This window comes from Otolemur garnettii, unplaced genomic scaffold (assembly GCF_000181295.1).
Source record: "Otolemur garnettii isolate 467f Iridium unplaced genomic scaffold, OtoGar3 scaffold00010, whole genome shotgun sequence".
Lineage (NCBI taxonomy): Eukaryota > Metazoa > Chordata > Mammalia > Primates > Galagidae > Otolemur > Otolemur garnettii.
In genome coordinates, this window is record NW_003852405.1 from 8849374 (window position 1) to 8876639 (window position 27266).

Here is a 27266-nt window from a genome sequence, read left to right on the forward strand (position 1 = left end):
TCACAATTAGATTCTTTAAACCTCTGTATCAGGAGTACCACACAGGTCACATTGTGGTATCACTGGTGGCATCACACCAGGAGGCACATAACCTGTTTTCAACCACAGATTTTTAAGGCATGGAACCAGTTTCTTTGTTAGATTTAGGCATAGATAACTTTGGCAGCAGTGTTGATGTCTAGGCTTTTTTGCCAAATGTTTCCAGCAAACTAGGCTGAAAAAAGAATTTGTGTTCTCTTTCTCCTTAGATGTTATTGACACGATCTTATTTTCCCAACATATACACAACACATCCCAATAGAAATCACTCTTTATCAGTCACGTGACTACGTTAACTCATGATGACACAAGCATCAACTGAGAGAATTTGGTTGCGTGCACTAATTCACAATTCCAAATACACTATTAAAAAAAAATCAACAGCATATTAAGCTATTAAATCATATAAAAAAGCTTTAACAGTCTGCTTTTAGCTAACGTCAATGACAAGATACTGTTATTACTCCAAATGCCATTTTAGAATTCTTGGCTCCAAATATCACCTAACATGTTTTATAAGAAGTAAAGAAAAATGTACTTTTTCTTCAAAGAACTCAAGTCAGTACAACGATGAGTCGATAGAAGCTGTCTTCCTTAAGAGTATTAACTAAAGTAAGGCTCTCCCAAATTTAAATTTGTGGTTAAAAAAATAAAGTACTTTTCTGGTTACCTTAGTTCATAGTAGCATACGTGGGTCACTACGGAAGTTGTGGAACAGGCTGTGCTATGTCCATTACTTCACTTCCGAGAAACACAGTTGACAGCGTTCTTTCTGATTCACCTGTGCAAGTTCCAACTTGCTCGGTTTATACTGTTGCTGGGAGAGCTTCATTTGTTTCCATCTGCGTGGATTTTACGTTTCTTGATTTTTGTGTATCTCAAAACTTTCATAATGACCCACGTATATATTTAACATAATAGTATTGTTTATTTTATTTATTTACTTATTTTGAGACAGAGTCTCACTATGTTGACCTAGGTAGAGTGCTATGTGGCATCACAGCTCATAGCAACCTCCAACTCTCGGGCATAAGCGATTCTCTTGGGCTTAAGCGATTCCCTTGCCTCAGCCTCCGGAGTAGTTGGGACTACAGGAGCCCGCCACAACACCCGATATTTTTGGTTGTAGTTGTCATTGTTGTTTTTAGCAGGCCTGGCTGGGTTCAAACCCACCAGCCTCGGTGTATGTGGCCGGTGCCCTAACCACTGAACTATAGGCACTGAGCCATAGTATTTTTTAAACTAGTAGATACAATAAATTTTAAGATCCTAAAAAGAAGTCAGTAAAAAAAGTCATACCTGAGTAAAGATATTATGTGTTTGGCTTAAAATCCACCTGGCATCAGCATCCGGTGCCACTACTAATTTCAAGGTCCCAACATAAACGTCAGAACATAAAGTCCAAAAGTGCTGTTCTTGTAAACTGTAAACTCCTTGTAATTGCTGCACCTGAAATACAGAAGGAGGTATTCACATCACAGTCAGGGTAAGCGCCCCCTCCCACTTAAATAAGGTGGAGGAGTGTTACTATCCAAGAAACTACAGGACCTTTGCATCCCTGGGCCCCAAGGAATTAACTGACAACATATATTCTTCCCTGAACTATATAATAACCAAAAAAGAGGGAAGTCTCCCAGTTTTCCAATGGCCACTAAGCTTTCCACAGTCCCAGGCAAAGAACCAGTGATCAAACAAACCTCTGCTCAAAGTAAAAAGGTAAGATAAAAGAAGATACAATTAAACAGAACACAAAGTTACAAACAGGAATAAACACAAAAGATTTTAAAAGACATTCAAGGGTTTACTACAACTACTACAAGACTGTATCAACTTCTCACCAACTCCACTATTGTTGGCCTAGGCCACACCAACAATATCTCTAGTTTGGAATGTTATAATTGCTTCTTAACTGGTTTAATTCACCTGCACTGTCTTCCATCTGTTCTCAAAACAGTAGCCCAAGGGAGATGCTGTTATTTTGGATTAGATACCCCCGATCTTTTGTTCACTTCACGCTGAGTTAAACCAATGTGTTACAATGATGCACGGAGACCCACGCCTGTGGAACCCGTTAGTCTTCGACCTCCTCTTGCTCTCTCTTCATCAGAATCCCAGTCTCCTCACCATCCTTTTAAACATCAGACACACTGCTGTCTCAGGGTACCTGCCATACCTCTGCCAGGAGTGTTTTTCCTCCTAGATTTCTGGATGGTACACTTTGTCTGGGTCTTTACTCAAATGCCATTTTTCTAGTAAGCCTTTCTCTGGCTATCTTATCTAAAATGACAATGTTTTTTTCATTTCTACATTTCCTTGCTTGGTTTTTGTTTTTGGCCGAATAGTACCTTATCTATCTATCTATCTTGTTTTTATATTGTTTATTTCCTGTTTTCTCCAGCAGAACTTCAGCTCTATACAGTTAGGAAAGTATTTATTTATTTATTTAAGACAGAGTCTCACTATGTTGCCCTCAGTAGAGCACTGTGGCATCATAGCTCACAGCAACCTCAAACTCCTAGACTCAAGTGATTCTCTTGCCTCAGCCTCCTGACTAGCTAGGACTGCCACAATGCCCAGCTATTTTTTAGAGATGGGGGAGGGTCTTGCACTTGCTCAGGATGGTCGCAAACTCCTGAGCTCCAACAATCCACCCATCTGGGTCTCCCAAAGTGCTGGGATTACAAGCGTGAGCCACTGCGCCCATCCTTCTGATTTGTTTTTCACGTTTTCTATCTTCAGCACCTAAAACAGTGCCTAGTCTGAGGAAGTGTTTAGTAAGTAGTATATATATAATAACATGAATAAAAATACAACTTTGAAAATCTAGACAAAATGGATAAATTTCTGGAAATACAGAAAATGCTGTATAAAAAAATAAAATAGGAAAGTCGCAGGACAGTTAAAAACTGGAAAGGTAACAAACCTTCCTTTGAAAAAAGCCTCAGACTACAAAACTTCCAAGGAATAGGTAGCTTGTTCATTTTTCCAGAAAAATAGAAAACAGTTGCTACCTTATAAGAAAGTCAATAAATCATAAATTAATTTCTCTTATGAATTAAATAAGCTAAATCCAACAGTGTATTTAAAAAAAAAAAGATCTTAAAATCGTAACAGAAACCTTAAGTGGGTAACACTTCTCTTTCTCCATCTCAAAAGCCTAGTTTATAGCTCTTGTGGCCTTCTAATCTTTCTGCATAATTAAACTGCCTTATAAGTTGCAGAGAAAATAGACGCTCACAGAAATTCTCTCATCTGTATCATTAAATCTTCCTGATGACCCTTATCTATGTGGGTCCTTTTTTCTTTCCCATAGGGGATGCTGTATCCCTGCTCTTGTCTGCAATTAATCCTTCCTTTGTGCTTTGGGTTCTATTCCTTCTTACCTCAAGAACGTCATTCCTTTAATAATCTCCTTCACTACCCTACCATTCATGTCTTCCTCTCAACTGGACTGTTCCTGTCAGTAACACACATGTTCTAGAAGTGTGATGTCCAACACAAAAGGCACTAGACATCTGTGGTTATTCAAAACAATCAGTTACACTAGCCACATGTGGCTCCTAAAGTGCTGGGATCTATATGTGCGGCTGGGCATGGTGGCTCAGGCCTATAATCCCAACACTTTGGGAGGCCAAGGCAGGAGGACTGCTTGAGGCCAGGAGCTTATGACCAGCCTGGACAACAGTTAAGACTTCCACCTCTACAAAAAATATTAAAAATTAGCCAGTATTCACCTATAGTGCTAGATACTCACGAGTCTGGCGTGGTAGGATAATTTTAGAGCCCAGGAGCTTGGCTGCAGTGAGCTATGATCATGCCACTGCACTCTAGCTAAAACTATATTGTCAAAAAAAAAAAAAAAAAGTGCAGATTATAGAACATTTCCATATCAGGAAATTCCTATGGAATAATATTGTTTTAAAATATCCTATTTTCAAAACAAATACCCTCTTTGCTGATCTTAAACCCATAAAATATCCTCTTCTCCTGATACAACATCCATATTCAGGCTATCAACTCATTTCTTTGTTCCCTTTAACAATAACACTGTCCCTGCTTCCTCAGTGCATTTTCTCCTTAATTCTCTTAAATCATGCTCTCTTTCCCAACATGCCAGTGAACCTGCTCTTATCAAGGTCACAAATGATGTTCATGATGCCAATCAATGATTGCCTCTCTGTTCCTACCTTGCTTGATACCACAGAAATATTTGGCAGGCACAGCTGATGACGTCTCTCTCCTCAACTCCGTTATCCCATGCTCTTTTTATTTTCTAGTTCCCTCACTTGCTTTCCCACTTGTACTACAAATCTTGAGTTGAGATTAGAGCTAAGAGAATAGAACTATAACCTCTCTCCAGGCAATCTCATACAGTATTAATGTTTTAGATGCTATTCATATACCGATGACTCAGAACTCTTTGTACTTATATTCTGTCCCCAAAACTCAAGAACTGCATATCTGACTACTTAATTCACATTTTCCCTATAAATATAAGAAGCATTTCAATTTTTATATATCCAGAACAGAACTCTTCATTTAGGGGATTTTACGTCCTCAAACCTATACCAACTCAGCCTCAGTCTTAACAAGTAGCATTACTATCTACAAAATTGCGAACCAACACTTTTTCCCTCTCTGCCAATATAATCTACCTCCAAAACATAACCCAAATGTATATTCATCTCCATCTTCACTGCTATAATTAGTCTCAGCCACCATTTCTTTCACTTTTTAACAGCCTCATAATTGATTTTCTTTCCTTTCATTCTCCATAGAATTTGTGCTCTACAGAGCAAACAAAATAATCTTTTAAAAACACAGGATTTATGACATTTCCCTTACCTAAAAGCTTTCTGATCCCTTCCATTGAACTAGAATTATATCTAAACCTCTTAATATGACCACAACCCGTACATGATCTGGCTCCTTCCATTCTCCCCAGCCTTTCAAGCCACTCTTCCCTTTATTTATTATGCTTCAGCCACTATGGCCTTTTTTTCTATTCTTCAAAAACACTAAATTAGTTCCAGCCACAGCACTTTTGCATTAGCATTTTCCTTTGCCTGGAACATTCTTCTCTAAGATTTTCATATGGTTAGCTCCTTATTGCCAAAGTTTCAATCTCCTTGAATGTAACTCCTCGGTGAAGCTTTTGGAGCCATCTATGCCTATCACCTTATTTTATTTCAATTATAGTAATTATCACTGATATTATCTTATCTATCAATGTATTATTTACTGCTTCTGCTTCTCCATAGACGTAAGCTCCATGAGAACAAAGACACTGCATGTCTTGTTTACCATTTCATCCCAGTGCCTTAGAGGAGTCCCTGGCACAGAGGGGGAGCTCAAAAAATACAAGTGTATAAACGTTTATATCATTCGCTATCCATGTTCTATATTTTAAAATAACTATTCAATTTCTAGATGATGACAATTTCCACCACATTTTCTTTTGTAAAGTTCAATATTTTCCAAGGATTTTATTCTGGTTTGTATAAATGGCCTGCATGGGCATTCATGGTCTGCATCTTGGAAGAAATATTCAATTATACACATATGTTACCCATATTTGTGAAAGCTGAAAACCCTAACAGTTTGGAAACAACATAAAATCCAATGGTTTGGAAGGTTTGAAACTTACCCTCTGATAGCACTGAGGAAGAGTATTTTCCAACATGGGAGGAGTTCTCTGCATTAATATTCCAACAGACTCTCTTAAAAGAGGAATAACACTAAGGAAAACAAAGACAATACCTTTATTAAAACCACATCCTGACAATTCCATCCTGCAAGAAAGTATTATAATAATATACCTCTCCATAGTACAGTAAGATATATCAGAATATGAGGGAGAAAAAAAGGATGAATGTTTCAAATTTTCCATGTCATCAGTTATTTTATGAGAAAGTACAAAAACTAGAAAAAATTTACCAATGCATGAAAGACTAAAGTTATAAAACCTAACAACATTGGGTCATCTAAAAATTTTAACACAGTACATGTTCAACTATTATTTAAAATGTAACTGCCTATGTTCAGAACCTTCCAAGTAATCACAGATAGTTATGCTGACTGTTCTTTAATATTTATCAAATATTTATATGCATTAATCTGAATGGTATTGATAAGCAAAATACAAAACAATTAATATATCAGTTTATTTATCTAATATTCCTCAAACCTGATTACCAGTCATCTTTCCTTATTTATAAAATATAGGGGCCTGGCTACAAACCACAGATGCGATCAACTCAGCACCTCTAGGAATGAGACCTAAAAGCCTATATGTTTTGATATAGCTAGTCTTCAATGTGTGTTTGAAACACTGAATTGCTTTAGGCTATTTGGATGATTAAATGTACATAAAAGAATTATTCATGTAATAGCAAGGGTACTTCTAACTAGCCACACATCAAATTCACCTGAGAGTCTTGTTTTGATTTCATTTCTGACATAGTGAAACAGAATCTTTGAAGAAATGTCCAGGCATATGTGTTTAAAAAGCTCTCCAAGTGATTCCAATGAGTCGGGGTGGTAATGCACTATTCTACTGCTTGAAGTAGAGTAAGAGGGGAGGTCAGAAATAGCTTTATTACACTTAATAGTTTAAACCAATGCTCACTTCAAAACTTATAAAACTAGTCAGGTGCAGTGGCTCAGGCCTATAATCCTAGCACTCTGGCAGACGGAGGCAGGTGGACTGCCTGAGCTCAGAAGTTCGAGAATAGCCTGAGCAAGAGTGAGACCCCGTCTCTACAAATAGATAAACTAACCAGGCGCTGTAGCAGGCATCTGTAGTCCCAGCTACTTGGGAGGCTGAAAGAAGAGGATCCCTTGAGCCCAAGAGTTTGAGGTTGCTGTGAGCTATGACGCCACTGCACTCTACCTAGGGCCATAGAGTGTGACTCTGTCTCAAACAAAACAAAACAACAACAACAACAACAACAAAAACCCAACTTACAGAATCTCAAAATTTTCAAAGTATTATAAAACTTTTTGCCTGACAATAACTGTAGGAGATGCAAATAAATTCAAGGAAGGTGGCACAGGAAGAGTAGAAGTGACCCACACCTTAAGAATCAGTGGTATTTTTTACATATGGAAAGGGATGAGAAGCTACTAAAAAGGACCCAGCGGAACAGAGACAATGTTGTCTTGCTCACTATTAAAATCCCAAGGAGGTCTAATAAACTGCTGGTCGTACAGTGGGCTGAGATAACAGATGACTGAATAAATGATAGACAGACACCAGGTGATTCAGAATGTGGATTAAAGAAAGTAAAAGGGCTCAGGAAAGACATCAAGAGACTTTTTCCATATTTAAAATGTACAGTGAAAAGTACTTGGATAAAGAGAGTAACAATACAAACAGAGACCAATAGGAAAACTAAACAGAGAAAAATAACTAGTGAAAGACACGAGGAGAGCAATGTGAAGAACCCTAGATGACCAGAAGTGTGGAGGGGGTGGCAGTGACGATGATGGAAAGCTCAACACTGACAGGAGTTTCAGCCACCTTCAAGTCAATATATTCTTTAGTCCATAGTGATTTAAGAACCAAGAAAAATCAGATGTCACTCTAATTCCTTCTTCTCCCTTCTAACCCCATGCTGCCAATCACCAAGTTTTCATGATTTAATATCCTAAGTGTTTCTTAACTCCCTCCTCTCTCCTTCCCCTGAACCATAGGAAGTGTTAGATAATCAGGTCTGCTGTCTTAGCAACCAGGAAGTTGTATAATTTGTAATGTATTCATAGATAACTAGTATACCATTTTACAGAACTACTAGACTATATTAATGTATCATTTTTTATAGAGCTATTAGACTTATCTCTATAATGTGACCCTATGCTCTCCTCACCAAAGGATGTGCCATAAAGCTCCCACATCCTAAGAGAAAATGTAAGCTCTTCAACGTGGTATAACGTTGGATCTGGTTCCCTCTAGCTCCACCTCCTATCAATCCTTGCTTCACATTTTAAGCTCTCCAAATACAAACATACTTATACTTTACAGTATGCTGTTTCTTACATTCATGCTTTGGCTCATGCTGTAACCTCTGCCTAGATTAACATCCCCAAAGCGCCCTTCAGCCTGGCTTATAGTCCTTCTTTAAAATCTAAAGTGTTACCCATTTTAGGGTACACTTCCTGACCCCAAACTGTCTGCCACACTATGAAATGTCCTCTCTGAGCTCCTATAAAAAATCCGTGATACCTATGGTATTACTACATTACACAACAATTAGCAGGTGAGTCTGAAAGCTGCTTTAAGGCAGAGATTATGTCTAATTTGTTTCTGTGTCCCTAGCATCTCAAATAGTGTTTGGTAAACAGATGTTTATGGAACAAACTTACAGCTGAATCCATTAAACATAATTAATTTATACACTTAGAAAGTATATTTAAGACCAGAGACCAATATTCAATCTTGCATAATGTCTGAGGTTATTAACAGTTAGGAAAAAGCACCCTGAAGACAACAAAGGCACAGTAACTCAAGTAGCAGCAGCAAATGCCTCAGTGAGGGAAGAAAAACACAAGTAAAAGAAAGCCATTAAACAATAAAAGTTGTTTTAATTTGAGGCCTAATGTTGAGGCCTCCCATGTATAATTGCAGGAGGATTAAAGGCAGCTTGGAGAAGGTTAGAAGAAAAAAATGGATAGTGAACAACTGTAAGTAAAGAATTTTGAACACGAAAAAATATCGATTCTTTATTTACCTAAACTGAAGAGTGGAATCTGGTTCTACCTATTGTGCTGTTATTAAACAGGTACAGACTCCCTTGCTTTACAAAAAAGGACAATAAAAACATGACAATAGACTCAGAAGGTACCCTCCAGCCATCACGACATTGTTCTTTACTCTCTCCATGCCTACCGCTCGGGAAAAAGAATCTGTTACAGAATTTCTTAATATACACGGCTTAAATTTTTTAGTTTTTCACTTTCCTTACTATACTTCCCGGAAAGTGAAGCACAAAACCAGTTCTCTTGAATTATTTGAGAATAAGAAAAAACATCTTTTTTCTACCTATGTGCCTTCTAAATTTAGGTATTTTGCTAATTTGTTCTTTAATCTTATCCTTGGGAACTGGTGATTGTGTCTAGATATGTGCAGCAGAAATCACACTCAATGAAAATTAGGACGCCTGGGGTCTAATTCTGCCATTAAATAGGTTTCAGGAAATCATATAACTTTCCAGAGCATCAGACTGCTTATCTATAACATGGAATACAGTAAGCATCCAGGCAATTTCTTCTATATTTAATATATTTTTTAATCAATAATAAATTGTAAGGAATACTAAAGGGAGAATATGGTTGGAAATGAAAGAAAATGTAAATATGTTTTACATAGAGGGAGGTGGTCAACTATGATAGAGTAAGAAAGAAAAGGACAATGTAACCTAATGACACAGCAGATACACCTAGAGAACTGATTTATTCCATCACCGATTAGGTGATCCTACAAATTGACTTTATTAAGCAATCAACAAAAAGCAAGCACCTACCAAGATTTGCTCATATGTTTGACATGAGGTTTTCTAGAACCAAATGGGACCTTACTCTGGAGCTGTGGAAATAGAAGCTGAGAACAATGTAACCCCCCAATTTGTACTCTTATATTAATTTGAAATCAAAAAAATAAAAGCCTATAGAGATGGCAATGGAAATCAAGCAACAAACCTACTTAGGCCCCATCATTTAGAAGGCAGCATATATGAATTTATAGCAATTATAGATTATGCCTATATCCATTTTCATTTTCCATTAACTTTCAGTGAATGTTAACTTGTTTTTAAATATACCCTTAAAAATAAAAGGGAGGGAAAAGGAATAGAAGAGAGCACAGACTCAACTGCAACAGAAGCCACACAGTAGGGGCAAAGAAATTGCTTAAGCAATAGGAACGAGACATCTTCTCCAAACCACTTTTAAAATATCTACTGTTTATTTAGAATGCTTAGGCTTAGTCTAATTTTTCTCCCCAAAGAGCTAAAACACAATTAGAAAGAGACAGTGAGTCCCATCTGTAATGATTCTTGAAAAGATCAGCCTTCAAACACGAAGGACATTCACTAGGCCGTCCCACAGGCTCTTAATAAGTGACTCAGAAGAACTATCTAGAGACTTATCCAAATCTTTGTTCAAATTATATTGTACATTCCATGGGTGTAGCCTCCCAAAGTCTGCTACTCTTTGACATCCACTTTTGTAGAAAAAGAATCCAATACTTTCCCTTTTCTCCTAAAATTCACTTTCACATGAGACCTCTAAGGATTTTAGAATTGATAAAGACAATTCCATGATCACAGATAATAAGATACTGCCTTATGGCTCGGCGCCTATAGCTCAACCGGCTGGGGCGCCAGCCACATACACCTAAGGTGGTGGGTTTGAATCCCCAGCCCGGACCCGCCAAACAACAATGACGGCTGCAACCAAAAAATAGCCGGGCGTTGTGGTGGGCGCCTGTGGTCCCAGCTACTTGGGAGGCAGAGGCAGGAGACTTGCTTGAGCCCAGGAGTTGGAGGTTGCTGTGAGCTGTAATGCCACAGCACTCTACCCAGGGGGACAGCTTGAGGCTCTGTCTCAAAAAAAAAAAAAAAAAAAAAAAGATACTGCCTTACTAGAATTAAAAAGGGATTTAAAAATCCCAAATGTTAACACTTAAGAACCATATGGAGATAAACATTTTAATAAAATTAATGTTTGAAGCAAATATTCATTTTAGAATAACTAAATGCAAGACATCATAACTGATATAAGGAAATAAACTAGCACTTTTTTAACGTGAAGGTCAATGATGGGTTTTTACTGATTTGGCTTTACTATGAAATTTGGAATAGTTGCTTATTTTGGTAAAATTTTAATAAAACGTTCACATTAAACAGCAGCAAGCGCTTCAGCAAAGCAAATGGATATGTCACACTCATTTTCTCCAATAGCAATTTTAAAATAATGTAAGAATTTCAGTTGCAGGAGCTATAACTATTTCATAAAACTGTGATGGGTGGAGAAGTACCTGCTAAATCACACAGGGAGATGTGAAATAGAACCAAGGTCAATTTCTATAATAATTTCAAGGGTTATAAAAATGTAAAAGAAAACTGCAGAAACTCTAGTTTTTGACTTCTAAAATTGTGTTGAGCTCAGGAGTTTGTGTCCATATTTTTCTGATTAACTATCGTAATGGGGAATTATAAAACAGATTTCAGCATGGATCTATCTAGCCATAATGAAAGGATATGGAGAAAAAGACAAGCTTAGCAAATTCCTGACTGAGCTAAGACTTAGAGCCACATCCAAACCCCAAAAGTAAGCATTTGGAAACAATTAGAGGTTCACTTCTGGTTGACTAACCCAATTCTAGCTTTCACAATGAAACACCATTTTCCTATCATATATAAAAAGCGATGAGTCATTAGGTATAAGTTTTCTAGTCAAATAGGGTAGGGATTTTACTCTTCAAAAGGTGACTGCAGAAGGCAAAAAGTGGAAACCTGGTAAACACATGTATATGTAAAAATAAATAAATAAGAAAAAAGGTGACTGCACATCAAGTTTCTAATCATACAATCATAAACATAAAATTAATTTGGAGGCTTTAACCTTAAATGTTAACCAATTAAAATGAGCAACAATTCGTTATTATTCTTTCCTGCCAGTAACTTGGCAAATGAAGATACATTCAAATCGTACTTCAGACGCAGCTTTCAGTGAAAGAGCCTCACCATTTCAACCGTAAATAAAATTATCTAGCATTAGTTGTAAACAAACCAAAGAAAAACGAATACATTATGAAAACTTTTGAAGAACAGACCTGTGACAATCATGTTTAACAATAAAGAACTTCAGAGAGTTGAAAACTGTTAATCAGATTTGAGAATAAACATCAAATAACATTAAAACATGATTACTGATTCATCTTTATGAATCAGCTTATAGGCTAAATCCTCTTGCATATTATCAGTACTTTTGATAATCTACAAACAGAGAAAGAAAACTTTTTAAAAATAAATTTGAAGGTCTGACATATGTCATGTACTCGAAAATTTTTAGTGGGGAAATCCCCTAAATTAACCCATAATTATTACAATCTACATTTAAATTAAATAATCAGTCATATTTGCATAAATTAATTAATCCATAGTGACAGAAAATTACCTATTAATCTAGAATTCCATAAGTCTAGTATAGAACAGATAACCCAAAATCATACCATCTGAGATTGTGGATTACGTAGCTATAACTATACTGAGTGTCTGAAAGCTATGGTTCAAATCAATGAACATTTATAGAGTACCTACTTTACTCAATAATGACGAAAATAAGAAGCCCTACAGCACCCCAGGAACTTGGATCCAGAATCAAAGTCACCCTTTTCTTTAAGCTTCTGGAACTTAGTTACAACACTTATCATCAGCTCTTTGAACCAAAAACACCAATGTATAATGTCAAATCAGTAAATAATTAATAATGTCTTTGTTTAGATATAGCACTCAACAATTTTAAAAGTGCTTTCAAAAATTTTTTCTAATTTGATTCTCACAACAACCTTAAGTAAACTTAAGAAAATGTTAAGAGTCTCAGAGTATCAGATGGAGGCAAGATGGTAAGAGATCATTTTACAGATGAAAACCCGACTCAGAGAAGTTCCTTATTATACACCGTGAAGAGGCAGACCTGGGGGTGACACTGCCAAGACTAAAGCCCTCCACACACTGCGGCGAATCCAGAGTCAAGGTCAGGCCACATTCCTTTTACTCCCCGTGCTCAGCACAGTGCTTGGAACATAATAAACCTTAACATAATTCTGCTGAACGTATTATTTATTTGAAATTTTCAAATGCTAGTGGAAGATTACTGGAATAGGTAGAATAGCCATCGTTTGACGTGACTTTCAACACTTCACACTAAGAGCTAAAAAGCGAAACAATAAAGAGCTTCCACATCCAAAGAAGCACCTCTAATATTTATTAGAAGGCAAAGCATTTTATCCTCTATTCAAACATAGATGAGAAGGAATTATATTCAAGCAGAAACAACCAGCATTCTCAATTTTCAATGTGCAATTTATTACCTTAATAAATCTTCCTATCTTCATTTTCATGAATAAGAAACTAAAATCACACCAGCAATAAAAGTAAAAAATAAATCTTAAAATGAGAAGAGATAATTGAATCAACGAAGGAAGAGGCCGGAAAGCTCCTCAAAATACACACAGCCGTGAGAGAAGATTAGGCAAGAATAAATTCACACTATTTGCATTAAATACAGTAACATTTATATTGAAAAGCTAATGAAAGCCGGAGGAACGTTCCTGCTCCCTCTGTGACAGACTGAAAGCACTGGCTAGGCCAGGAAGGACACAGGCAGGAGAGGAAACTCTGTAGGTAAATCTGTATTTTAAAAAGTACAGAAGTAAGGAGACAGAACCCTGTTTAGAAAAATCAGACAGAATTAGAAGAGATATTTATTAAGACTATCTAAAATCAAATTAATTACCATTCAAGTAACTTCAAACATCAAAAGTTTTAGCCCAGAACAAAAGGGACTTAAGGTCAGCAAGAAAAGTCCAAGAGGATTAAGAATAAAGTGCTAATTAATGTCTAGGTTTAACTGGCTATTTAGGAATCTACTAGTTAAAAAACAGTCTATTTATAACTGATGCACTCTAAATGTTGTTCAAACCTCATCATCTTCTCACGATATAGGCATAGAGCTTTGCCTCTTAATGGCTGTGTTGTTCTGAAGAAATCCAACATCCAGGAGGGATACCAGAGAAAAGCAGCAAGGGACAATCCGGAAGCGTAGCAACTCCTTTGCCCTCATGGGCACAGGCCTTCTCTAGGGTTTGGTTTGGGCCCTGGCCCAAGCAACCAGCGGTAGTGGTAAGATACACCTTTCCAAGGAGCCAAGAATTGGTTGTTCCAAAGATCTAGGGCAGACACCAATGAATTTTTTTAAATTTTCTTTTCCTCTCTCTGTTTCCCCATGATGAATGAGTAAGAGTCAGTTAAGAGAAAACATCTAGCCTTCCTTGAGGAAGGCAGGCAGGTAGGCCATCAACACTTACACTTCCTATGTGGCAGGTGCTCTTCCAGGCTTTATACTAATTAATTTGTGCAGAACAACCTATAAGGTAGGCATTATTATCACCCCCACTTAAAAAGTGAAAATTGAGGCATGGAGAGGCCAAGTGACTTGTCCAAGGTCAGTCATACAAATATAATAAAAGCAGGATTTGAACAGAAGGAGTTGGGCTCAAAGGTGAATATTCTTAACCAATCTCTGATACTGCCTCTAATAAAGTCACGAAAATGGCGTTTCTGGCTCTCTCAAAGCACCTCTGCCTACAGTCCTTACTCAAGAGAAGCTGAAATTCAAAATGTATTAGAGGCCTGGACCACAGAAAGCAATGAAAAAGCTGAGGAAAATATGAACAGTAAAAATGACCTGAGCCCTCGGCAAAGGCAGCGAAAGTTAACAATGTGAAAGTTTTCGACCATCTAAGAGCTGACTGGTATAGTCAAATGACATACAGAAACAAATCCCTGACACCTAATTTCCATTTTGGGTTCATACTCGGTGCTGACTTCCAAAGCCACATGTTTGCTAGCAGCAAACCTAAGAAACAAAAAGCAAAGAAAATACTTATTTGTTTCTACAGAATAAATTTTTTAAAATATCACTGCAAGAATATACAGTAGAACCTCTGTAAATAATTTAAGTGTGGCTTATACCTAGTGGTGGAGAGCTTGAAATTAAAAACATACAAACTAAGAATGAACATTTAAAATGAAGAACAAAAAAGGGTTTTTCTTTTTCTTTTTGGAGCAAGTAAATTAAGAGTTTAAAAAGTCTTGGCTCGGTGCCTATAGCTCAACTGGCTAAGGCGCCAGCCACGTACACCTAAGGTGGCGGGTTCGAATCCCCAGCCCGGACCCGCCAAACAACGACGGCTGCAGCCAAAAAATAGCCGGGCGTTGTGGTGGGCGCCTGTGGTCCCAGCTACTTGGGAGGTGGAGGCAGGAGACTCGCTTGTGCCCAGGAGTTGGAGGTTGCTGTGAGCTGTAATGCCACGGCACTCTACCCAGGGGGACAGCTTGAGGCTCTGTCTCAAAAAAAAAAAGAGTTTAAAAAGTCTTAATAAGCTTTACACATTTTTTGATTTACTTTGTTTTACATTTTTTTTTATTGTTTGAGATTCATTGAGGGTACAAAGAATTAGGTTACACTGATTGCATTTGTTAGATAAAGTCCCTCGTATAATCATGTCCTACCCCCAAGAGGTGTGCCATATACTGTGACCCTCCCATTCCCCTCCCTCCTCCCCTCTCCCCACTTGCTCATTCCCCTACCCCTCACCCCCATATTAGCTCGTCTACTGGTTTTATATTAGAATTGAGAACACTGGATTCTTGCTTCTCCATTCTTATGATGATTTACTAAAAATGTGTTCCACCTCCACCCAGTTTAATACAAAAAATGTAAAGTCTCCACCTTTTTTAGTGGCTCAATAGTATTCTATGGTATACATATACCACAGCTTGTCAATCCATTCCTAGGTTGGTGGGCACTTAGGCTGTTTCCACATTTTGGTGACTGTAAATTGAGCTGTGATAAACAGTCTAGTGCAAATGTCCTTATGATAAAAGGATTATTTTTTCTTCTAGGTAGATGCCTAGCAAAGGGATTGCAGGATCAAATGGGAGGTCTAATTTGAGTTCTTTGAGGATCCTCCATACTTCCTTCCAAAAAGGTTGTATTAGTTTGCAGTCCCACAGGCAACATAAAAGTGTTCCTTTCTCTCCACATCCACGCCAGCATCTGCAGCTCTGAGATTTTGTGATGTGGGCCATTCTCACTGGAGTTAGGTGATACCTCAGGGTAGTTTTTGATTTCCATTTCTCTGAGGATTAGGGACGATGAACATTTTTTCATGTTTGTTAGCTATTTGTCATCTTTTAAAAATGTTTATGATTCTAAGGTCGAAAGTATATTAAAAATATATTCGAAGTCTCATTTTTTTTTGAGACAGAGTGGGATTGCTAAATCAAAGGTAAATGCATATCTAATTATTTAATTTTCCTAGATATTGACAAACTCCTCTCACAGAGATAATACCATTCTCACTCCTATCAGTAAAGTGTAAGAAGGCCTATTTTATCCATAGCTTCACCAAAAGTTTATGCAAACCTTTGGATATTTATCCACCTGATAAGTGAAAGTCGTATCTCAATACAGTTTTAATTTATATTTCTTTCTATGAGTGGGGCTGAACTACTTTTCTATGTTTAAAAGTAATTTGTATTTCTTTTCCTTTGTACAAAATGAACTTGGACTTCTGCCCCTTTTTCTATTGGGATGTTGTTTTTTTAATTAAAATAGACTTTTATTTTTTAGGAGCTCTCTTCAACATCTAAGTGGCAAATAGTTACACTAGTTTATTATGTCTTTTGATTTTCCTTACAGTGGTTTTCTCCTGTGCCAGTGTCTTTTTTACAAAGTTTCACTGGCCAATCTTTTCTCTAACTGATTTTCTAAGTTTTGAGCCATGTAAGCCATTGCAACCTCATGTTCTCATGTTGTAAAATGATTCAGCCATGCTTTCAGTACTAACATGGTTTCATGTTTTACTTTTAAACTCTAATCCACTCCACTCAGTATTTTTCCCAGGTATAGAGTGTGAGGTACAGTTCCAAATTTAGTTTTCTCCAAATGGCAATCCAGTTATTAAAAATTTGGATCATTTTTCCCCAATGATTTGAGATGCTGCCTTCATTATTGTCAAACTTTTACATGTAGAACAGTAGACATTAACTCCCGATCAAAATCCCAATGACATTTACTCCAGAAATAGAAAAATACATCTTAAAATTCATATGGAATTTTGGGGGCAAAATGGCCAACTAGAGGCAGGTTTTGCCAGAAGCTCCCATCCAGTAGGACGAAAGCTGGACTGAAGTGAACGTGAATCTTTGTGCAGCAGATGCTCCTCTGGACTGAGTGGAGCACAGGCTGATGGGAGCACAGAATCAGGTTGTGCTACCTAAGCAAGCCCATCCTGAGAGACTCTTGCCACAGCCCTGAAAGGGAGCTTTGTGAGGCTGTGGGGGAAGGGCCATAAGCACAAGTTCCAGGTCATTAGCAAAGGGGTGGTTAGGTCCTGTTTCTGGGACCAATACATCCACTCTCACCTCACCAGTTTCAGTTGCCAAATAGGTTGCTCCCAAAGGGTTGCCAATTAGATTATATCTCAATAACTATTCAAGGACAACCTAACATTTCAACTAAAAAAGTCTACATAATACTAAAATCCATACGGAATCTCAAGAAACCCCAAATAGTCAAAACAATCTCTAATAAGAACAAGGTTGGAGGTCTCATAGCTCCTGATTTCAAAATTTACAGTATCAAAAACAGTGTGATACTGACATAAAGACAGATGTACAGGTCACTGGAACAAAATACAGAGTCCAGAAATAAAATCTCACATACATGATTTTAACAGGACTGTCAAGACCATTCAATAGGGAAAGAACAATCTTTTCAGCAAAGGATGATGGTAAAACTGGATATTCACATGCAAAAGAATGAAGTCAGACTCTTACTTCACACATACACAAAATTTAGCTCTGAATGAATCAACGACCTAAACATAAGACCTGGAATGGGGTCTTGCTATGTTGCTGGACTGGACTTGAACTCCTTGAGTTCAGCCTCCTGAGTAGCTATAGCTACAGGCGCCTGTCACCAAACCCAGCTCACAATGTCACTTATTTACCATATAAAGATCTTAAACTCAAGTTATTAAGCTTTAACCTAAGGGTTTTAATTTTAAAAAGTAAATACTTTGAACAATTCAAGATATTATCAGTGCTGGCTTTAGAAACCTCATATAAAGTATTGTTGCTCACTGTGATGGTTAAGAAATCATATTTGATAGTCATTCTATCCAGTGTATAGGTGACAGCAAAAGAATGTTACATGCCAAGTCTATCACTACAACTCAATTAGTCCCACATTCAGATAGCACTCTACATCATAAAATGTGGAAATTGTGATAGATAAAATGTCCTCGACATACTGATAAATCCAGAGGTGTTTCTAATAATTCCTAGTAAATTATTTACATCAACTATTACAGCAATAATTTTAAAAAACGGCATTACTAATATAATGTTGGCATGCAAAACTTGCTTAGGAATATAAAGAGATTTTCAAAACTTTGGATACTTTTATTCCAGATTTTGAGCAACTCTGCAATTTTTGGGAACCTGCACTTATGTGGCATCAAAGTATATTTATTGGTCACATCTATGCTTTAAGCCCTATTTTAATTTGGAAACACTGTTTTATTTAGCCAAATAAAACTCAAAAGACAAGGTTTGGTATCTGAAAAGTTTTAAGACGACTTGTAGCCTTAGATGTCACTATTAAAAAAATCCATGCTTTTAAAAAGTGCTGTGTGGAGGAATCTAGGTTCTGACAGTCGAAAGTAAGATGGTGGCCATGAGGATGATTATTAATACTTATTTAATTGAAAAATGAAGTTAAGACTTTCTCTGACACAAAGGATTTTCTCTGACAGTCTGATTCGACTGACTAGGTTGACAATAAAGACTAGCTTTGACAATCAGGTTATATAGAGGATGTTTCCAGAAATCTAATGAGCTAAGGTTTTAATTCAAAAATATGAAACACACGTAATTTAAGGTTTCAAATATGAGCTACAAATAAAAAAATCACAGCACTGGATGCTCTTAAATTAGCAATTCAACAACTTCTTACATGGGTATATGGTACATTCTATAAGCAGTAACAGCAGATTTTTATTTACTTTTAACACTGATTAATTTCTCCCAGCTATCCTGTGAAGGTCAGCAAAATATAAGAACATGTAAAATACTAGGTAAAATACTCATCTCTCCTGAATGAGCACAGCTTATCCCATTTACACAAAGACAGAATGAGTAATCTCTCAGAGAAATATTCCATCTCAATACTTTAAGAAGATGTAACTTTTGATTTCTTTATTTTTTAACCATAATATGAAAATATCTAAGTGGTTAATCTAAGTAACAGAATAAAGACAGATGAGATTCCTACTTTCTTACAGTTTGTGAACTATATGGCTCCTGACTGCCTCTATTTAAATCAACAATGTCTAGTTAGTTTTTACTTTCTAGGAATCTTTGTTCGGGTAACTCACTAACTCCGTATCTTTGAAGCAGGCTCTATTTTGTGAATTCCTAACTTCCTAATATTGGCCTTGGTATTCAACATGCTAACGTTAAAGATATCATATGTAAACACTCCACAAGGAGGGATTTGTTTTAAATCATAAAATCATAAAAATTAGTGTCACAGGCAAGCTCCCAGCCCATTCCCCTGCCCCCCACCTCCCAGGCTGATTCCAAGAAAAGGCTTCAGAACAAAGAAGCACAGGAAGTCCCAACTTTTACAAAAAAACCCCCAAGTTTCCAGTGGACAAACAATGGTGAAAACCTACCTAAGCTGTGCTACCCAAGCAGTAACCATTGTTACCTAAGTTGTATCCACTGTCAGCCAAGCTGTAACCCCGCCTCAAGCTAACCACGTTTTGCTTCTGTACTGGCCTGCTTGCTTAGCTACGCAAAAAAAAAAAAAAAGCATAAAAGACAACCTACCCTCCACTTTGGGCCAACTGCCTCTCAGGGCAGCAGTCCCCTGAGCAGGTGTAATAAATTACCAATTAATTGCATATAAGTGGGGTCCGAGTCTATCTTTTCAGGTCACGACAGTTACAACAATTAGAAGAGTCCAAAATCCACATCTGAAGAAATAGAGGCTCCCAGAAAGAGCTGAGAAAACAACCCAAGCCTCTCTCGATTCCTGATCTAAGCCATCAAAATTCCATAAATATTACAGTATACAAAGCACAATGAGACAAGACTGAACAAGACCCAGTCCTTTCTCATGCCCTGAGACATACACGTATGTATACAGACGACACTACTATACACAGTGCTACAATTTAAGGAAACAGTACCTTGATAAAAGTAGAAGTATAAACAAATAGTTTAGGAATAGATAAAAGTTTTGTTTTTTTTTTTCTTCTTTTTGAGACAGAGTCTCACTTTATCACCCTTGGTAGAGTGGCATCATAGCTCACAACCACCTCAAACTCCTGGGTTTAAGCAATTCTCTTGCCTCAGCCTCCCAAGTAGCTGGGAACACAGGTGCCCACCACAATACCTGGGTATTTTTAGAGACAAAGTCTCCCTCTGGCTCAGGCTGGTCTGGAACCTGTGAGCTCAGGCAATCCACCCACCTCGGCCTCCCAAGTGCTGGGATTACAGGTGTGAGCCACCCCATACCTGGCCAGGATGAAAGTTTCATGGAAGTATCAGCATTAGAGTTGAATTTTAAAGAACTGTTAGGAATGTGATGGAAAACAGAGGAAGAGGAAAGCCATTCTAGATAAGAATACTAGTAGCAAAGGTACCCAGACAACAAAATATAACACTAGTGTATCCTTCACAAATAACAAGGGATAAAGCTAAAATAAAGGGTGGCATGATATAAATGAATTGCTATGGGGAAAAAAATGGGGCTTGAAAGCCAGGTTGGGGCAGATAATAGAGCACTCTGATCTGTACAAGATTTATTCTATAAGCAGAGATAAGGCGTCAACAGTTATCTCAGAGGGCCCCTCAATCAAATTACCATTTATACTTACACTGTGCCTTGTTTACTTTTGTAGTCTAGCTCTGTATTGCTTTTACTTGTGTACAGGTCTATCTCTCATACATACTACTTAAGAGATCTTTGTATTCTGCTTCTCTATAACACCATACCACAATCCCAATAAATTTTCTTAAATCAAAAATGAACCTACACAAACCAAGTAATTCCATACTACATAAGGTAGCAAGGCATAAATAAAAGGGAGAAGAAAAAGGAAAAAAAAGATTTAATTTTTAATCAAAGAACTATACATGTACATGTTTAGACTTTAAATTACCACATACATACATACATACATATATATATATATTACACATATATTTTTTATATATATGTAGCATACAAACTTTATGGACACCCTATATATACACACGCCTAGTATGCTACTAATTTATTTTTTATTGTGTGTAATAGAAATATAAATTGCAAACCACAAAAGAGACATATTAAAGTTTCTTATTGGACTAACAGCTCTGAAATTCTTGTGCAAAAAGAAATAATATTCTGATTTTGAATCTGTTCCTTCCTTTTAGCTTTTATGCATCAGTAAAGTCAATGATGAAATATACAGTATTTCCTTAGAAAAGCAACAGTTGAGATATATCCACAACAAAAAATGGTGGAGTTGGACCAAAACTAGAAATAGCACATTCTACTGTTTATACATAAGTTTTCCTCCACATTCTACTGTTCATACGTCAGTTTTGCTTTTAAGAAAATAAGCAAGTACGAAAATCTTAACACAGTTACTGCTTTTACATTAAGAATCAAATTCAAAGCTGCAACTCTATTTTCTTTTACTAAAATTCAATAAGTAGCTCTTACTTGGCATTTTACAGAGCTTTGGGTTTTAGGATAAAGAAAAAATTCAGTGTGCTTGATGTTTATTAAAAAGGAGATAAATCCATTTCAATAATGGATTATTGAGTAACTCATATTGGAAGATGGTATTTGACTCCTTTTACAAATTGGTTACATTTATCGGTTTCTTTTTTTTTTTGAGACAGAGTCTCACTTTATTACTCTAGGTAGAGTGCCCTGGCATCATAGCTAATAGCAACCTCAAACTCTTGGGCTTATAAAATCCTCTTGCCTCAGCCTCCCAGACAGCTGGGACTCCAAGTGCCCTTACCAACACGTGGCTAGTTTTTCCATTTTTAGTAGAGATGCACTCTTGCTCTTGCTCAGGCTGGTCTCAAACTCCTGAACTCAGGAGCGATCCACCTGCCTCAGCCTCCCATAGTGCTAGGATTACAGGTATGAGCCACCACACTGGGCCACTTTATGGTATTTTTAAGCCGCTGTTTGAAAACCACGATTTTCCCATAGGAAGCAATGCAAAAAGTTCTTATGTTCTACACAAGATGTTTTAATTAGAGCATAGCGTCAAACTCTGGTACTAAACCATAGTAACTGACTCAAAAATTTTTTTAAAGAAAAAATTCAGTGAATTTCACATAAAAACATGGAAAACACAACCCCTTCCAGTTCCATAATCCTACTAACCAAAAAACCTACTCCCTCTACCTTGAGTAGGAGATAACTCCACCCCTGGAATAACTAACCCCTAGAACTAGCAGCTGCAACCTTTTGAAGGCATTGACAAGTAAGGCACATTTATGAAAAGAGAGAGAGAGAGGGTGTGTGTGTGTGTGCAGTGACAAAGGGAGGAAATGAGTGGAGATTTTGCTTAAGTCAGGAATTTTTCAATATATTTATGGGTGGCTTATTGGTGGGTGTGAGAACTGAATTAATGCCTGGTTTACTATCCTAATGAAGAGTCAGGGGCAAAGCAGGTGCTTCAATAAAAATTACTGAATTTTTGTTAAGTGATATTCTTACATAATCAGGTTCTTAAGTTCAAAATTCCATTCAGCATTGCAACACTTGTTCTGTTCCTTCCAATATTCCTGAAACCCTCTGCCAGTATCTCTTAATTAGAGTTCCTCATCAGAACCACAGAATACACAAAATGGTCAGAATGACTATTTCAAAATTCTCCCAAGGCTAGTACATAACCAGTACTTTTCTGGATGCACAGGTGAGAAGTTAGTAATTCCATACTGATGGATGCCTATGGTATCAGGACATTCTCTCTCAGAATGCCAGTTAAGAAGGGCTGTTAGACTAACTGGTATTTATAAATACACTATGATGGTTTTATGTATGATTTTAAAAGATACTATGCTATATAATGTTCCCATATGTTCAATTTTACAATATGGGCACATATAAATGCAGCAAGTTAAAACCTTGACAAACTGCTTACCTTTTTCTTAGTCCCCAAAAGTATAGTTCACAAATTATAACCACTTGAAAGGCAAACCACAAAGGAAATTGTTAGGGAACACCCAAAAACATTTTTGAAAAAAAATACAATCTCTACCATTTCTCATATATGACCATATGAAGACATGGTAGCTTCCTAAATATCAAAATGCTTATTTTTTACTTAGTACAGGCTCCAAATAATTATTTAACCACTAAAATCAGAAAGATTTATCAAAATCAGTTTATGATCCAAACCCTGTATTCATGAATAATGATGATCACCTATAACTTGAAACTTTAAGTTTATACTTTAGTTTCTATGAGCATTTATTCTTTCCATTTTGTGTCTTTATTTATGACCCTTACTTGTCCATTCTAAAGCCTATACCTTCGTTTGTCTCTAAAAATTTTTTTTCTTCACTATGATATGAAATTAATATATTATTTAAAAGTCTTTTGTACCTAATAAAAAGACTTTCCCTTGGTTAAAAAGCTTGTCTTTGTATTTATAAATAATGATGGTACCCCCCAAAAGTACAAAGCACTATAAGATGGTAACTGACAAGTAGCAGAAAACCAGTTAGAAAAAAAGAAAAAAAAAAAAAAAACTAGAAGGCTTCAGACATACCACACCAGGAAAAAAGGGTTTTTATGCATCCTGTTTGTATTTTTTATTTTCCATCATACACAGATATCCCTTTTCTTTAAGTGAATATAAAAATCAAACTACGGATCTATGTAAATTGGATCATTTTTAAACTGCAGTACGATTCAAAGCTCTAAGATATTGTTTAGATTTCTACATTTAAGTTGTGAATTTGCTTTCCATTCCAATTCACCTTACTAATGGGGAAAAAAAGGAATAAAACTCTTATAGGAACTATATTTCCAGAAAATAAAAAAGTACTCTTCTCACTCTTATAGTCAATCTCCTGCTTTTCTTTGGGAAACAAAATTAATCACCGGACAACCTGGTTCTACCCAGAAATTTATATCACCCCTTGCCTGTGTCAGAAAATTCTGAGAGTCAAGCTGTCTTTTTCTAAGAAATCACTTTCACTGAGGAAGTAAAAATGAAACACTGGGCAGCCTAAAAAAGACAGGTGTATATTCCCAGGGCATGTTTTCAAATGAGCAACATTAAGCCCAGAGGATATATAAACAGTGCCATTACTTCTCTTGCTTTTGGTGAACTGCAAACACTGTACAAGTGTGTGTATTTATACAAATCTATGTGTGTGTGAATATGTGTATATGTACATATATATGAGAATTAAGGATAGAAAAAATGACTTCTTTATACTCTTATTTTGCTGACTCCTTAAGAGTTCTCATATATTTCTTAAAATCAGCTTTGGTTAATTAGGCAAACTCTTTATCAATTTGAAAATATTTCTCAGAGTGATTTCCTTGCAATTACTTCATTATTAGGTGAACATTTAAGTAAATTCAATTTGCTTTCTTAACAATAAAACAAAGACTGAGCTGGAATTTCTTTATTTTGTACTTTGAAGCTAGCTTCTTTCTGTCTTTTTTTTTTTTTTTTTTTTGCCTTCTCTTAAAAAAACTTACACTTTTAAAAGGTGTAAGTCAGAAGTGTTGTTTACCTTGGAGAAATTAGGCAAGAAACGTAATAGAAAAATTATACTACCCAGACAGATCCAGTTAACACCCAGGGATAAATATTTACCCCATATGCATGTGAAGAAAAATATATAATTTAGATAAGAATTAATCATTCTCATGTATTGCTCAAAACCTTTGTCATTTATTCTCACTGAATTTATTAAGCCTTTGCTATTCTATAAACTGTCCAAACTTTATTGACTGAAAATTATGACTATACTCTAATTTTTCATCAGCTATCATGCTGACCAAGCTTAACAAGCAGAACATACAGGAGAAGCTCAATCATTTTTTAAAAATACATTTAAGGATGACTCTAAAGAAATATTGTTAACAGTGATTCTGCAGCCTCAGGGTGTAGTGATCCTGATTGATTTTTCTTTACTTTTTTATACTTCTCAGCATTTTTCAAATTTTCTATTACAATTATATTACGTTTATAGTCAGAAAAAGCTATAAACTTTTCTCTCAGAACTTTATATAAATAATACAAACAAAAATATTATGAAAAACAAAACAAAGTATAACAAAAAAAGCTCAGAATTTTAAAAAAATCCAAAATAAAATCCACAAAAAGATAAACATGGATTTCTTGGCTGGCAAAACTATGGGTAATATTTTCTTTATCTTTTTCTATATTTTACTGTTTCTATGTCAATGTAATTATTTCCAGAATTTTTAAAATGACTTTTAAATATGCCATTTTCATTAAGTCCTCTGCCTCTTCTCTAGACATAGCAAGTTCACCCTCTGTCTACACCGGGCCATTCCCTGCAGTGCTGTTTCCCTGCGTTCTGAGTAGTACTGGGCTTGTGGGGAGCACGTGGGCTCCTTGTTCATCACTGCTACTTGCAGTCACTGTTCCTTCTTCTTCTCTCCCAAACACAGCTCCCTGAAGGCCCAGGCCACCGGATTATTTCTCTTCTTATCCATCTTGATTACCAGTGTTACGACCCTAGGTTGTTCCCATTTAGTCACCGAAGAGTTTAGGAGCAGGCTGCTCATCTTCCCACCTCTACCCTGTTCATTCCTCAAACTGATTTTAATGTCTGTGGGAACAATCCATCCAACACCAGGGCCTCTATGTTATGATCTTATCCTCGCAACTGTGATTATACCTTCATAATTAGACATTAATTTCAAGCATCTCACAATCTGCACCCTTCCTATTTCTGGATCACTTCCCCTAATACTTCCACTCTAATGCTTCTTCAGAACTTCTAATCCCCTGACCCTATCACCTTTATCTGTAAGCGTATATTGCTACCTTTAAATCTTAATTTTCCTGCTTTGCTCCTTGCTCATTCTCAGTACTCACCTGACACAACCCCAAACCTGTGAAATCCAACTCCCTGTCTATTGCATACCTATTACCAAGTAGGGGAACAAGACTGAAGAAAAACATACAATGGTGCTGCCTGTTTTCACTTGAAATTCGTGACCACAAACCTCAAAGTGGGCCCTCAGCGCTGCCAGGCAATCACACTGCTCCCTGTTATAGCAAAAGGCTTTGAAAACGAGTTGACTGTAGCTGCTATCTCCATTTCCTCCCCTCCCCTACTCTCCCCAAGCTGCTCGGATCAGGATCATTCTCGTCACTTTTCTGAGCATCTGGTCTAAGCTAATTATCAGTCCACGTGGCGTTTAACATGCAGATGATTCCTTCCTGTTTGGAAACAGGCTCTGACACGGATTCTAAAACCACGCACGCTGCATGCTTGCGTCTTTCCTCCACCTCCCTGCCTACTCCACTTCACCCTTCTTGGCAGCACTTGGCTCGTGGACTCCTCCAGAGCTCCGTCCTCAGCACTCTTCTCCTTTATCAGTACTCATTCTCTGAGCAAACTCATCCAAACTCTGGCTTTAAATAACATCTGTAAGTTGATGACGCTCAAATTCATATCCTCCAACCCAAACTGTTCCCTGAAGTTCACAGATGTAGCTATGCACACATCTCCCACTCTGCCCTGCTCATGGGGCCTTTCTCGCTGTCCCTCAAACGTGTCAGGCATCTCCTGCCATACTGTGTTTACACTTGAGTTCCCTCTACTGGGACGATCTTCCTCTGAACAGTCCTGTGCCACTCCCCTTCACCAGTCAAGTCTCTGTTCACCTTACGCAGAGGACTTTCCAAGCCTTTTTTAAACAGCATCTCCTTACATCACTGCAGCATACTTACCACCAACTAAGGTTCTGCTATTTGCATATTCATTTGCTTTACTATCTCTCCTATTAAAGTAAAAGCCCCATCAAGATAGGGCATTTGCCTGTGTTGTTTATTGCCTGGCACAGAATGGGCACTAAAGCATTTGATTTTAAATGACTGTAAATAATTTTAAGGTATACTGAAGTTTTCTGTTATCTCTAAAAGGCAGGATTATGAGAATATTTCAATAGGCAAGTTATACATTTCAGAAATGTTTAAAATTTTTACAATCAACATGAACTACTCTGGTTATCAGGAAAAAAGAGCAAATAATAAGAATGTTAAAGTTTAACAATCATAAAAGGGAATCCAATTATATGACCTAAAACCATACAATTCTGGAAACTACTGGAAAAAGTTTTATAAATAGTTCCATAGG

General features: G+C 36.8%; 1 protein-coding gene across 1 annotated transcript in view; it reads right to left on the reverse strand.

Moving 5' to 3' along the window:
• The window catches only part of SLC30A7 (solute carrier family 30 member 7), a 75098-nt gene that overhangs the window by 14063 nt on the left and 33769 nt on the right, over positions 1–27266 (reverse strand). The window contains exons 9-10 of the mRNA XM_003784109.3: positions 5687–5777; positions 1339–1488 (exon numbers count right to left, since the gene is read on the reverse strand). Of these exons, the coding sequence (XP_003784157.1) occupies positions 1339–1488; positions 5687–5777 (241 nt within the window). The remainder of the gene's footprint in view (positions 1–1338; positions 1489–5686; positions 5778–27266) is intronic.